This window comes from Capricornis sumatraensis, chromosome 14 (genome assembly GCF_032405125.1).
Source record: "Capricornis sumatraensis isolate serow.1 chromosome 14, serow.2, whole genome shotgun sequence".
Lineage (NCBI taxonomy): Eukaryota > Metazoa > Chordata > Mammalia > Artiodactyla > Bovidae > Capricornis > Capricornis sumatraensis.
The window spans coordinates 68047092-68061044 of NC_091082.1; the positions used below are offsets into that span (position 1 = coordinate 68047092).

General features: G+C 40.6%; 1 protein-coding gene across 1 annotated transcript in view; it reads left to right on the plus strand.

Annotated features, from left to right (window-relative positions):
• Positions 1–3612: 3612 nt before the first annotated feature.
• The window catches only part of TDRD5 (tudor domain containing 5), a 78165-nt gene continuing 67824 nt past the window's right edge, over positions 3613–13953 (plus strand). Inside the window, exons 1-3 of the mRNA XM_068985784.1 lie at positions 3613–3844; positions 4654–5061; positions 6963–7156. Coding sequence (XP_068841885.1) covers positions 3613–3844; positions 4654–5061; positions 6963–7156 — 834 coding nt within the window. The remainder of the gene's footprint in view (positions 3845–4653; positions 5062–6962; positions 7157–13953) is intronic.

The window sequence follows — 13953 nt, forward strand, 5'->3', positions numbered from 1 at the left end:
AGTGTGCTCTGGTCATCATAGTAGGATGGGAAACACATTGGTCTGACTCACAGAGCTGTCTGGTTGTGGTAATTAATTGTAGGGTCCCAGGGATGAAATCAACAAACAACTCACTAAGTCTTTTTGATTTGTGTAATTACAAAAGCAAACAAACCAACAAAACACAGTTCTTGGTCTGGGGAACAGAGGACTCTGAGTGAGAAACAGGACTCGACAGTTCTGTTCCAAGAACTAAATCAGATCCCAGGAGTGTAGCCTAAATATTCTTAAAGAAGGATGCTGCTGAAACACTGTACATAAGTACTGCAAACCTTTTCTCCAGCCTTTCCCCAAAGGCCTTGGAACCCTTATGGATAAATGTTCTGGAAAACAGGAGGAACTCAAACTTCTTAGTAACTGTCACTAATTTCAAAAGAACACGAATGTCACTGTATGCTGTCAACATTGAGAATATAGGGGTTAGGTGATAAATGAATTAAATTCTGGTCCAAGTTCACCTTTGAGCAGGGCTAGTAGGACTGTGAATTCATCCTGTGGTTAGTACCCTACTTGCCAAGTGAATAGCTGGAATAGGTAATCTTAGCAACTGACAGAATTCTTACATGGGCACAGTCACTCATTGAATAAGGGCTATTCTGGTAGAAAATGCCAAGTCATGTGCCAGAATAGTACATCAAAAACATTACTACATACCTGCAGAGTGTCTCCATCAAAGGCAAGAAAGATGCTAAGGTGATGGTTCCCACCTCATTCCAGTTTAGCCACTACGTAAGTCTGACAGTTCTCAGAGAATGACAGTGCATTATAAACGCAAGCAAGTGATGACTTCAAGTGTAGCTTAACTGTTCCAAATAGGGGTCCCCTTATTGAAGCAACTCAGCCCCTGACACTCAGGTTGCAGTTATTGATCTGAGATTTAGCTCCACAATATCTTGGTAAAAATCTCTTATTTTCACATTATGCACCAATAACTTTCTAGATTCGATCAAGAGTTTTGTTTTTATTGCCTATCACTTTTTTATATCCTTGTTAATTTCTGCGTTTCTTTAAAGTGGGCATCATAATTGTACTTTTTCAGATTGTTAAAATTTGATAATCTACGTTAAGAGCATGTAGTAAGTGCACCATATGTTACCTATTATCATAGATAACGGGGTGAAAATCAGGGATATGGTTTTTCAATTCATTGTCCATTTTGCTCTCAGGTTGTTTAGTGAGATGGTAAATTTTCAGAATTTTCGGGTGTTCCATTTAAATGCTGATTTGGCTGGGTTAAGGATTTCAGTTTCAGCTTTAAAGACATTGCTCCATTGAGAAATCCAATGGCAATATAATTTCCATTGCTTTCCATTGTAAAAGCTCTTCTCTCTCTTCTGGATGTTGTCTAGAATGGGATCTTAAGTTTATTAGTCATCCTAAGGACTCAGTGGAATCATTTAATCTGAAAATTTGTATTTTTCTTCAAATCTGAGACATTTTCTTCTTTCCAAATTTCCAACCCTCACCAACATCTGTTGTTTGTGTAATACCTGTCATTCAGAGGTTGGAGTAGTGTCCAGCTGGATCCATTCTTAATGTTTCATCACTTTCCTTTTAATTTTCTATTTAACCCTGTCCGTTTTGCTATAAACTAGCCCACAGATCTTTTCTGTATTTCTGAGATTACTCAGTATTCTTGGTTCATTGATGAACATTTTGTTCCTTAGAGCTTTTGTCTTAATGTCGTGGGATTTTAGGTCAAAGTAGATGTGTTTGCTCTGGTTTATTTCTTGACTCATCCTCGGTTATATTTTGGTTTTCTTATTCCTTTAATTAGATGGTATATTTTAAGGTAAAAGTCTTCATACTCTGCCTTTCTAGTCTATACCTCTTAAACTACCATTATCTGGTTTTCAAGGCCCTTATGCTGCTGCTAAGTAGCTTCAGTCGTGTCGGACTCTGTGCGACCCCATACCTCCCCCGACCTCCCCCGTCCCTGGGATTCTCCAGGCAAGAACACTGGAGTGGGTTGCCATCTCCTTCTCCAATGCATGAAAGTGAAAAGTGAAAGTGAAGTCGTTCAGTCGTGTCCGACTCTTCAGCGACCCCATGGACTGGAGCCTACCAGGCTCCTCCGTCCATGGGATTTTCCAGGCAAGAGTACTGGAGTGGGGTGCCATTGCCTTCTCCGAAGGCCCTTATACATCTGGCTTAGTCCACCTATCCAGTAAAATACACCCCAGGTTATTTCCTCAAATACATCCTCTTCTTTAGTTTCCCAGCGCTTTTCTCTCCAGTGAAGTTCTCCACTGAAGTTCGCCACTCATTCGGGAAGCCCTCGTTGCCCCACCCATTCCGCTCTGCTGGGAGCTGCATCTATCTAGCTCAGCAGCGCTTCTCCACCAAGCATCAGAATTGCCTGAAATTTCCTCCAATAGACCCACACCGGCTAGAATCAGAGTATCTGCTGATCAGACCCGAGCATCTTTTTCACTTCTTAAAGAAGCGCCACGGGCGATTGAGAGGCACACCTAGGCTAAGACCTTGCAGCCTCCTCCGGCCTAGAGGCGTTTGGAAGGGTTCTTGTGCGCGCTGCCTCACCTCGTGCCTCCCAAGCACGTCGCAAGAAGTAGGCGCCGGCCATCCCAGAAGGCTGCCTGGGAGGGGACCTAGGCGGCCCCAGGACTGGGACCGAACCCAGGCCAGATCCCGGAACCAGCAGTCCTACCTAACCGTCCCTCCGGCCGTGAGCCCTCGGGGCCGGAACTCGGGGGCCGGAACTCGGCGGCCGGAGCGCACCTCGCGGGCCCTCAGGCACTAGTGCGCAGGCGCGCAGGCCGCCTCACAGCTGCGGGTCTGTGGCTGCTAGTTCGCGTGCGCCTTTGACGTTGCCAGGCCCGCAACGGCAGCGGCAGCGCCAGGGTGAGGGGCGGCCGGCAGGGTTGGCAGCTGAGGGTGCTTCGCCTGCTTCCCGCCCCGCTACCTCTTTTACCCAGGGCCGTGGGCAGTCCTTTTGAGGGACTTCGGGAGGTAGGGTTGGGAGGGGTCAACACCTCGCGCCCAAGCCGAGCACAGTTGGGAGAGGGCGCGCAACGACAAGGTGGTTGACTTGGAAGACGACGCGGGGAGCCTCTCCGTAGGTTTGGGCTCTGGAGAAAGTCTGCCGTCTGAGCGTGATTCCGCGGAGCCCAGTCCTCGCACTGTGGAGGAAGGCGTGCTGCGTGTGCCTCCTTCCCAGTCCTGGTTCCGGAAGAGTGGGCGAGAGAGTCTCTGACAGCGAAGTCTACAGTGTAGAGTGAGATCCGGGACAAGCAGAGTTAAGGCTTCACCAAAAAGCGGGCCAGGAACTTAAACTTTTCACACGTTAGGTCGCGGCAGGGATTTCGTGAGGCACACTTGGGTTAATCATCACAGATTGGGATTTAGACTTTGAATTATGTAGGAGCTTTCCCAAACCCAAGTTTCAGAGCACCTTCGTGGTATTGTTTCTGCCTCTTTTACCTTTAAAATGCACCTCTCACTTGTTTATATTCCACTTTGGGCCATTTTAAACTTTTTATTATTTGTTTTCCTCTTGGGTTTGCCTGCTTTTCCTCATGAGCAATGATTCTGTCTTAAATCTTGTAGGGTGCAATGTTTGAACAAGAGCGTATACAGGAATGCCTGAGGAAGGAAATAAGGTCACTTCTCATTTCCACCAAAGATGGTTTGACCCCACAGCAGTTGGAAAAGGAGTACCTTTTGATGGTTGGCAACCATTTGCCGCTCCGAATCCTTGGGTATCGGTCCACAATGGAGCTGGTGTTGGACATGCCTGATGTTGTCAGTGTCTGCCCCTGTGGGGATGGTACTGTAATACTGAAAGGTAGGTTTAAGATCTGGAGGTCTGGGACTTACCTGGTGGTCTTCAGTGGCTAAGACTCCATGCTCTCAGTGAGGAGGCTGGAGTTCGATCCCTGGTCAGGGAACTAGATTCCACATGCTGCTACCAAGAAGTTGCATGCCACAACTAAAGAACCCACATGCCACAATGAAGACCTGTTGTAGCCCAATATATAAATTAAAAAAAAAAAGATTTGGAGGTCTATGAACTTTGTAATAATAATCACTTGTTAAAGAATTGTTCTAGCTCTGCAAGTATCCTGCATTCCAGGCAGGGAATTTTACTTTCTTGAGGGAGAAGAGAGATCATAGGCACCTTTGAGGTTGTGGGCAGAGTTAGATCTTTAGCACAGTCAGGAAACCCTCCCCAGAATGCTGTGCTTTCACAAAAACTACGTTTTGCATATGATTTCATGTTTTAACATCTTATGTCAGGAGAAACTTAAGGGGATTTTTTAATAATGGAATCTTGTTTTAAATTTCATGAGGCACAAAAACATCATTGTAGGGAAGTTTATTGTTCATCTCTAGAGTTTCAGATTTTTCAGGAGTTAATTAGTAGCAGTGTTAACACGTTGGGTTCCACTGTTCTCCATCCTCCAGTAGAGAAGCTAACAAGCTGTTGTCTAGAATACAAGAAATGGAGTAACCAGGGATTCATGTTTATCCTGCCACCTAGATACAAAGCTACTTGGAGAACAAAAAATTATATAACCACAGGTGCAAAGAATGAAGAAGGGAGCCAGTTGTCACCTAAATATGATTTTTTTTTTTTTCTTCACACCTCCTAAGCCATCCCAGATGAGTCCACCAAAGGAATAGCAAATTTAGTTGCAAAACAGAAGAGCAACCATAAGGTTCGAAACTCTGTGCAGAAGGGAAGGGCCAGTGTTTGCTCTGGTCCCAGCTCTCACCGGCGAGTACCTTACCGAGGAAGGGTGCCCCCTATTCTTCCAGCTGTTGTGAAGAGCGAGTTGAAAGACCTCTTGGCATTATCTCCTGTTCTCCTTTCTGATTTTGAAAATGCATTTGCCAATCGATTTGGACGATCATTCCAGTATGTGCAGTATGGCTTCCTCTCTATGTTCGAAGTGCTGAATGCTGCTTCAGATGTCGTTTCTGTGGAGCAGACCAGAGCAGGTTCTTTGTTGACACTGAAGAAGAGTGTATCAGAGGAAAAGCAGAGAGGATGGCCTGCAGGTAAGCACATTAGCACAAGTAACCGTATTGCAGATCAGCAAATTTTGGAGCTGTTGTACATATGTGTATATATGTATGTATGTAATGGCTAAGCTCCATTAGTTTGTTGAAGTTGAATCCTGGCCCTACCACTTGCTAGCTGTGTTATCTCAGGCGAGTTACTTAAAATGGCTAAGCCCTTAGTCCCCTCATCTCCATAATAATTATACTTGGCTCTTGGAGTCATGCTGAGGATTAAATGAGACAAGATTTGTAAAGTGCCTGGCATTTAGTAAGCCCACAGTAAGTGGTAGCTACTATTATGAAAACATAAGATCAGCTCTCTCTGGAGTGCTATAAATTAACAGTTATGTGTGTTCAGGTAAAGAAGATATAGCATAGAAAATGAAAAGTTTAAAAAATAATACTGGTCTGTGGCATTTGCTATCTGATCTTGGCTATCACTGAATCTTTGATACCCTAGCAGGCACTGTACTAATTTATGTAGTGTAATGATAACCACTGTATTTGTATAGCATTTTACCTTGGATTCTCATACTATAGACAGGTTGGGTGAGTAACTGTCTTACAGATCAGAAAGCCAAAACTCAAGAAAGTTGAATGACTTTTCAAAAATTTCATGGCTAGAAAAGTGGTACAGCTAAAGTTAGGTACTGAACTCTTATTACTGCTCATTCAGTGCTTTGCCTGCCCAAGTACTGTCTCTCTTAAAGGCTCAGAAGACTAATATGATTATTGATAAAATGTCTGTCTAGACCCTTGACAGTGTAGAATCCATTCACTGCCTATTTGGGGAACTCTATGCCCATTTCAGTGATTTTTCTTTTTCTCAAAATCTGTGTTTTTAGATTGATATAGAAAAATCATGAAACTATCATGAATTTATACACCAATATTTAAATTGTGATGGGAAGTGTAATTTGACAAGGATATGGTAGGGGGTTTACAGGTTCTAGTCAAGGAAGACTATGGGGGCCACTGAGTGTTTTGCATCTAAACCTCAATGGCATCAGTATTCTTTTTTTTTTAATTTTTTGGCTGTGCCATGCCACTTGTGGGATCTCTGTTCCATGACCAGGGATGGAACCCAGACCGCAGCTGTGAATAGTGCTGAATCCTACACTAGGCCACCTGGGAGCTCCCTGTGTCAGTATTCTTGAGGTGCTTAAACTTTGGGAGAGTAACTCATGCTATTCAACTTCTATGAGTTTGAGTTGTATAAAGCAGTTTGACAATTTAATGAATTGTTGGGGGTGGATATTCCTTCCCAGTGATTGAATTGTTGATTTTCTCCACCCATAGTCCGTTATTCCTCATCAGGATATCTTGGAAGTAATTTTTTTCTCTTGTCAGCTTGATCTTAGGGTAAAGAAAGAGCTAGGCCTTGCTGGGGTTCAGTTATCTTTCATGTTTTTTAACAATATACCTTTCTCCTGTGGTGTTTCCCTACCTGCTAATCTTGAAGAAAATAATCTACACTCTAGGATAATATCCTTTATTCTGTAGCTTTTCATTCTCCACCTCTCCCCTCATACCACTAGTTGGTTATCCAGTTTGAAAAGCATAATTCAAGCAGATTCTTTATTTGAAGACTTAATGGTCTCCTAAACAAGATACAGCTTTTTTGATTTTTACCTATTGAGTCCTGCCTCTTTGTAATGATTTTCAGGTGTCCTTAAGTAGAGTTTTAGAAACCCCCAATCTTTCAGTAACACCTTATTATCTCTTAGTTTTGTTCTGTAGATGACTAATCATTTCCATTGTGTGTAAAGTTTATTAGTATAATATGAAAATACAAGCTGACTCTTTAGTTCTAAGGGCCTAACCTCTATATATAGCCACCAGAAGATAAACTAGAAATTGGTAGTGATAATTTTTCTCTCTTCTTTTATTCACAAAAGGTAAGATTTTCACTCAACCTTTTAGAATGAAGCAACAAGGGTCATATCCCATAGGCTTCCCAGTAGCAAAGGCATGCTTTTTACAACCCACTTCAAACATGGAACTACCAAAGCAAATATTGGACATGGAAAGGAATTCTAGATCAAATGTAGTGGAGACTTCAAGGCTGAATCACAGTGAAAAATTAAACCAGGTAAGATGTCTGAGTTTGGAGCTGTAAATACACCAAAACTGTCTTTAAATTTAGTGGTTATTACTTAACTCTCAAGGAAAAACTGCCCTTTTGAAATTCAAGTCATTCACTTATTTCAGATTTAACTTAAGCATTATTTTGTGGCTCTGTGGTTTAGTAAGAAGTGAGACCTGGCAGTGAGAAGGGTACAATTTTATCAACTCCTTGGTTTCTACTATTTTCTGCAGATGACTCCCAAATCTGTATCTCTAGTTCCATCTTCTCATCAAAGTTGTAGAAGCATATTTGCCACTTACCTCATGAGTATCTTCACCTGAACGCTGGCCCTGACACTGCAGTCCTGGTAATGTGACTGTAATGCTGAAGGACTTTGAGTAAAAACTATTAGACTAGAACCAACAAAAACCCGGTTAAGTTTGCAAGATGAACAAGCAGAGCTCCAAACAAGGTCGTGGAAATTAAAGACATAAAAGTGCTTTATTTCTGCATGTAACAGTCCAGTTTTCCCAGCACCATTTGTTGAAGAGACCGTCTCTGCAGCATTGTATAGTCTTGCCTCTTTTGTCATAGATTAATTAACCATAGTTGCATGGGCTTATTTCTGGGTTTTCTATCCTGTTCCATTGAGCTATATTTATATTAATATTCTTGTGCCAGTATCGTACTGTTTTGATGACTGTAGCTTTCTGGTATAGGCTGAAGTCAGGGAGCCTGATTCCTCCAGCTACATTTTTCTTTCTCAAGATTACTTTGGCTATTTGGGGTCTTTTGTGTCTCTATACAGATTTTGAGATTTTTTTTTTTGGTTCTAGTTCTGTGAAAAATGCCATTAGTAATTTGATAGGGATTGTATTGAATCTGTAGATTGCCTTGGGTATTACAGTCATTTTGGCAATATTGATTCTTGCAATCCATGAACTTGGTGTATCTTTCCACTTGTTTGTATCATCTTTTATTTCTTTCATCTGTATCTTATAGTTTTTGGAGTATAGATCTTTTGTCTCCTTAGGTAGGTTTATTCCTAGGTATTTTATTCTTTTTCATGCAGTGGTCAATGGAATTGTTTCTTGAATTTCTCTTTCTAATCTTTTGTTGTTAGTGTATAGAAATGCAATAGATTTCTGTGTATTAATTTTGTAACCTGCAACCTTACCAGATTCATTGATGAGTTCTAGTAGTTTTCTGGTAGATCTTTAGGATCTTCTATGTATAGTATCATGTCATCTGCAAACAGTGACCATTTAACTTTTTCTTCCCCAATTTGGATTCCCTTTACTTCTTTTTCCTCTCTGATTGCTGTAACTAGGACTTCCAAAACTGTTGACTAAAAGTGGTAAGAGTTGGCAACCTGGCCTTGTTCCTGATCTTAGAGGGAATGCTTTCAGCTTTTCACCATTAAGTACAATGCTAACTGTAGGTTTGTCATATATTGCCTGTATTATGTTGAAGTATGTTCCCTCTGTGCCCACTTTCTGAAAAGTTTTTATTATAAATGGGTGCTGAATTTTTGTCATGTATACAATGGAATAACACTCAGCCGTTAGAAAGAATGAAATAATACCATTTGCAGCAACATGTATGGATATAGAGAGTGTCATATTGAGTAAAGTAAGTCAGAGAAGTGTTGTATGACCTCCCTTATATGTGGAATCTAAAAAGAAATGATACAAATGAACTTATTACAAAATAGAAAGAGACTCACAGACTGAGCTTATGGTTGCCAGGAGGGAAGAATGGGGTAAAGGATACTTAGGGAATTTGAAATGGGCATGTACACACTGCTATATTTAAAACAGATAGCCAACAAGGTCCTACTGTATAGCACATGAAACTATTTTAATGTTATGTGGCAGTCTGGATGGAAGGGGAGTTTGGGGGACAATGGATACATGTAATTTGTATAACGAGTCCTTCAATGTTCACCTGAAACTATCACAACATTGTTAATTTGTTATACCCCAATACAAAATAAAAAGTTTTAAAAAAGTCCTTTTTTCTATAACTTAAAAAAATTAGCTTTAGTAACTTAATTTATATATAGTAAAATCTGTCCATTGAAAATGTACAGCTTGAGTTTTAACATATATATCTAGATGTGTAATTGCCATCAAAGTCGAGAAACACCATTTCAGTCTTCCCCCGTGAATTCCTTCATGCCATTTTGTAGTTGATCTCTTTCCCCAACTACAGCTAGAGATGACCAATACTTACTATAATTTTGACTTTCCAAGAGTTTCATATGAATGGAATTAAATAATGCTCAACTTTTTGGGTCTAGTTTCTTTAACAGGATGCTTTTGAGATTCATCCAATATGTATCCATAGTTTGTTCCTTTTTCTTATTGAGTATTGTTTCTCTGTATTGATATACCACAATTTATTTTCCATTCATCATTAGATAATATTTGGGTGGTTTCCTGTTTGGGGTGTTATAAATAAAGCTGCTATGAACATTTGCTTATACTTTGTGTGAACATTGGCTTAATTTCTCTTGGGTCAATACCTAAAAGTTAGATTTTTGGGTCAAAGAGTAAGTTTAACTTTTAAGAAATTACCAAACTCTTTCCAAAGTGGCTGTACAATTTTACTTTGTGAGCTATGTATGAGAGTTCCACTTGAATCTCTGTTAACATTTGGTATTATCAGTTTAAAAAACAGTAGCCATTTAAGTGGATGCATGGTAGTATCTCATTATGGCTTTAACTGAAGTTTCTCTAGGGATGAATAATATTGGGTATTATTATTCTTTACCCCAGTGGCTCAGGGGTAAAGAATCTACCTGCAGTGCAGAAGATGCAGAAGACATGGATTTGATCCCAGAGTTGGGAAGATCCCCTGGAGGAGGGCAAGGCAACCCACTTGAGTCTTTTTGCTGGGAAAATCCCATGGATAGAGGAGCCTCACCAACTACAGTCAATGGGGTTGCAAAGAGTTGGACACGATTGAAGTAACTGAGCATGCGTGCACACACCATTTGTATATCTTCTTGGAAGTGTCTCTTCCTATCTTTTATTGAGTTGGAAGACACTGATTTTATAAAAAATATATATTTGGTCTTCATCCTTTTCTCACACAGATCTCCTAAAACCTTTGGAAATTCCTAAGTAAAGAGAACAATAAAGGTGGCTTTTGTTATTTTAATGAGGTGACTTTGGAAAACACCTAAGAATTGCTAATTCTTACTTAGGTTCAACCTAACTCCATTAGGTTGCCAATGGAGTCAACTATGCAGTTCAGTTAAGTTCAGTTCAGTCGCTCAGTCATGTCCGACTCTTTGCGACCCCATGAATCGCAGCACGCCAGGCCTCCCTGTCCATCACCATCTCCCGGGGTTCACTCAGACTCACGTCCATCGAGTCCATGATGCCATCCAGCCATCTCATCCTCGGTCATCCCCTTCTCCTCCTGCCCCCAATCTCTCCCAGCATCAGAGTCTTTCCAATGAGTCAACTCTTTGCATGAGGTGTCCAAAGTACTGGAGCTTCAGCTTTAGCATCATTCCTTCCAAAGAAATCCCAGGGCTGATCTCTTTCAGAATGGACTGGTTGGATCTCCTTGCAGTCCAAGGGACTCTCAAGAGTCTTCTCCAACACCACAGTTCAAAAGCATCAATTCTTCGGTGCTCAGCCTTCTTCGCAGTCTAACTCTCACATCCATACATGACCACAGGAAACACCATAGCCTTGACTAGACGGACCTTATTCGGCAAAGTAATGTCTCTGCTTTTGAATATACTATCTAGGTTGGTCATAACTTTTCTTCCAAGGAGTAAGTGTCTTTTAATTTCATGGCTGCAGTCACCATCTGCAGTGATTTTGGAGCCCCTCCAAAATAAAGTCTGACACTGTTTCTACTGTTTCCCCATCTATTTCCCATGAAGTGATGGGACTGGATGCCATGATCTTCATTTTCTGAATGTTGAGCTTTAAGCCAACGTTTTCACTCTCCTCTTTTACTTTCATCAAGAGGCTTTTTAGCTCCTCTTCACTTTCTGCCATAAGGGTGGTGTCATCTGCATATCTAAGGTTATTGATATTTCTCCCGGCAATCTTGATTCCAGCTTGTGTTTCTTCCAGTCCAGCGTTTCTCATGATGTACTCTGCATAGAAGTTAAATAAGCAGGGTGACAATATACAGCGTTGATGTACTCCTTTTCCTATTTGGAACCAGTTGTTGTTCCATGTCCAGTTCTAACCGTTGCTTCCTGACCTGCATACAGATTTCTCAAGAGGCAGGTTAGGTAGTCTGGTATTCCCATCTCTTTCAGAATTTTCCACAGTTTATTGTGATCCACACAATCAAAGGCTTTGGCATAGTCAATAAAGCAGAAATAGATGTTTTTCTGGAACTCTCTTGCTTTTTCCATGATCCAGCAGATGTTGGCAATTTGATCTCTGGTTCCTCTGCCTTTTCTAAAACCAGCTTGAACATCAGGAAGTTCACGGTTCATGTATTGCTGAAGCCTGGCTTGGAGAATTTTGAGCATTACTTTACTAGCATGTGAGATGAGTGCAATTGTGCGGTAGTTTGAGCATTCTTTGGCATTGCCTTTCTTTGGAATTGGAATGAAAACTGACCTTTTCCAGTCCTGTGGCCACTGCTGAGTTTTCCAAATTTGCTGGCATATTGAGTGAAGCACTTTCACAGCATCATCTTTCAGGATTTGAAACAGCTCAACTGGAATTCCATCACCTCCACTAGCTTTGTTCGTAGTGATGCTTTCTAAGGCCCACCTAACTTTACATTCCAAGATGTCTGGCTCTAGATTAGTGATCACATCATCATGATTATCTGGGTCGTGAAGATCTTTTTTTGTACAGTTCTTCCTTGTATTCTTGCCACCTCTTCTTAATATCTTCTGCTTCTGTTAGGTCCATACCATTTCTGTCCTTTATCGAGGCCATCTTTGCATGAAATGTTCCCTTGGTATCTCTAATTTTCTTGAAGAGATCTCTAGCCTTTCCCATTCTGTTGTTTTCCTCTGTTTCTTTGCATTGATCACTGAAGAAGGCTTTCTTATCTCTTCTTGCTATTCTTTGGAACTCTGCATTCAGATGCTTATATCTTTCCTTTTCTCCTTTGCTTTTTGCCTCTCTTCTTTTCACAGCTGTTTGTAAGGCCTCCCCAGATAGCCATTTTGCTTTTTTGCATTTCTTTTCCATGGGGATGGTCTTGATCCCTGTCTCCTGTACAATGTCACGAACCTCATTCCACAGTTCATCAGGCACTCTATCTATCAGATCTAGGCCCTTAAATCTATTTCTCACTTCCACTGTATAATCATAAGGGATTTGATTTAGGTCATACCTGAATGGTCTAGCAGTTTTCCCTACTTTCTTCAATTTCAGTCTGAATTTGGCAATAAGGAGTTCATGATCTGAGCCACAGTCCGCTCCCGGTCTTGTTTTTGTTGACTGTATAGAGCTTCTCCATCTTTGGCTGCAGAGAATATAATCAATCTGATTTCAGTGTTGACCATCTGGTGATGTCCATGTGTAGAGTCTTCTCTTGTGTTGTTGGAAGAGGGTGTTTGCTATGACCAGTGCATTATCTTGGCAAAACTCTATTAGTCTTTGCCCTGTTTCATTCCGCATTCCAAGGCCAAATTTTCCTGTTACTCCAGGTGTTTCTTGACTTCCTACTTTTGCATTCCAGTCCCCTATAATGAAAAGGACATCTTTTTTAGGTGTTAGTTTTGGAAGGTTAGAAAGGTTCAGTCCAGCTCTAAACCTCCTAGGAGGGTAGAAGAGTTGGAAATTAATTTCATTCATAGCCAATGGTTAATCATCATGCTGATGTAACGATGACTCCATGAAAACCCCAGAGGGTTTGTAAAGCTTCTGGTTTGGTGAACAGATAGAGATTCGGGGTGAGTGGCATGCTAAGAAAAGGCGTGAAAATTCTGCAGTCCTTCCCACATACCTTGCCCTCTGTATCTCTTCCATTTGACTTTTATTGAGTTATATCTTTTTATTTATTTTTCATTCATTAACAAAACATATAATTGACATATAAGATTATATTAGCTTCATACAATAGGATTAAAACAGGATTAGATATATGTATGTATTATGAAATGATCACAATAAGTGTACTAAACAGCCATCACCACACAGAGTAAAATTTTTTTTTCTTGAGGTGAGGCCTTTTTAAGATTTACTCTCAGCAACTTTTAATTACAGAATGCAGTATTATCAATATATAGTTAATACCTATGTGTGTGTATATATATTTATATATAAAAGAAATACCATGCTGTCCATTACATCCCCAAGACTAATTAGTTTACTCTGTCAGTTTCTGTCATTTAATGGGCATGTTTATACCATGTATATTTAGTGATTTACATCTGATTTTTGTGTTTTAAATCTGATTTTTGCAGGTTTTCCCCTATTTTTTCTTCTGGATTAATTTTTAAAAATAAAAATTTTAGAGCAGTTTTAAGTTCACGGCAAACTTGAACAGAAAATAAATGGAGTCCCCATATTTCCCCTGCTCCTACGTTCAGGCGGGGTCTCTCACTATACCATGAGCTTCCTGCAGCAGAGTGATACCTTTGTTACAGTTGAACCTTTACTGACACATCATAATCACTCAAAGTCTGTAGTTTACATTAGGGTTCACTCCTGATAGTGTAAATTCTGTGGATTTTGACAAATGTGTAATGACATATATTCACATTGTAATATCACACTGTATAGTTTCACTGCCCCTCACATTCTCTGTGCTCTATGAGCTCTTCTCTTCCTCCTTTCTAGCCCATAGCAACCACTGATCTTTTTACTGTTTCTATAGTT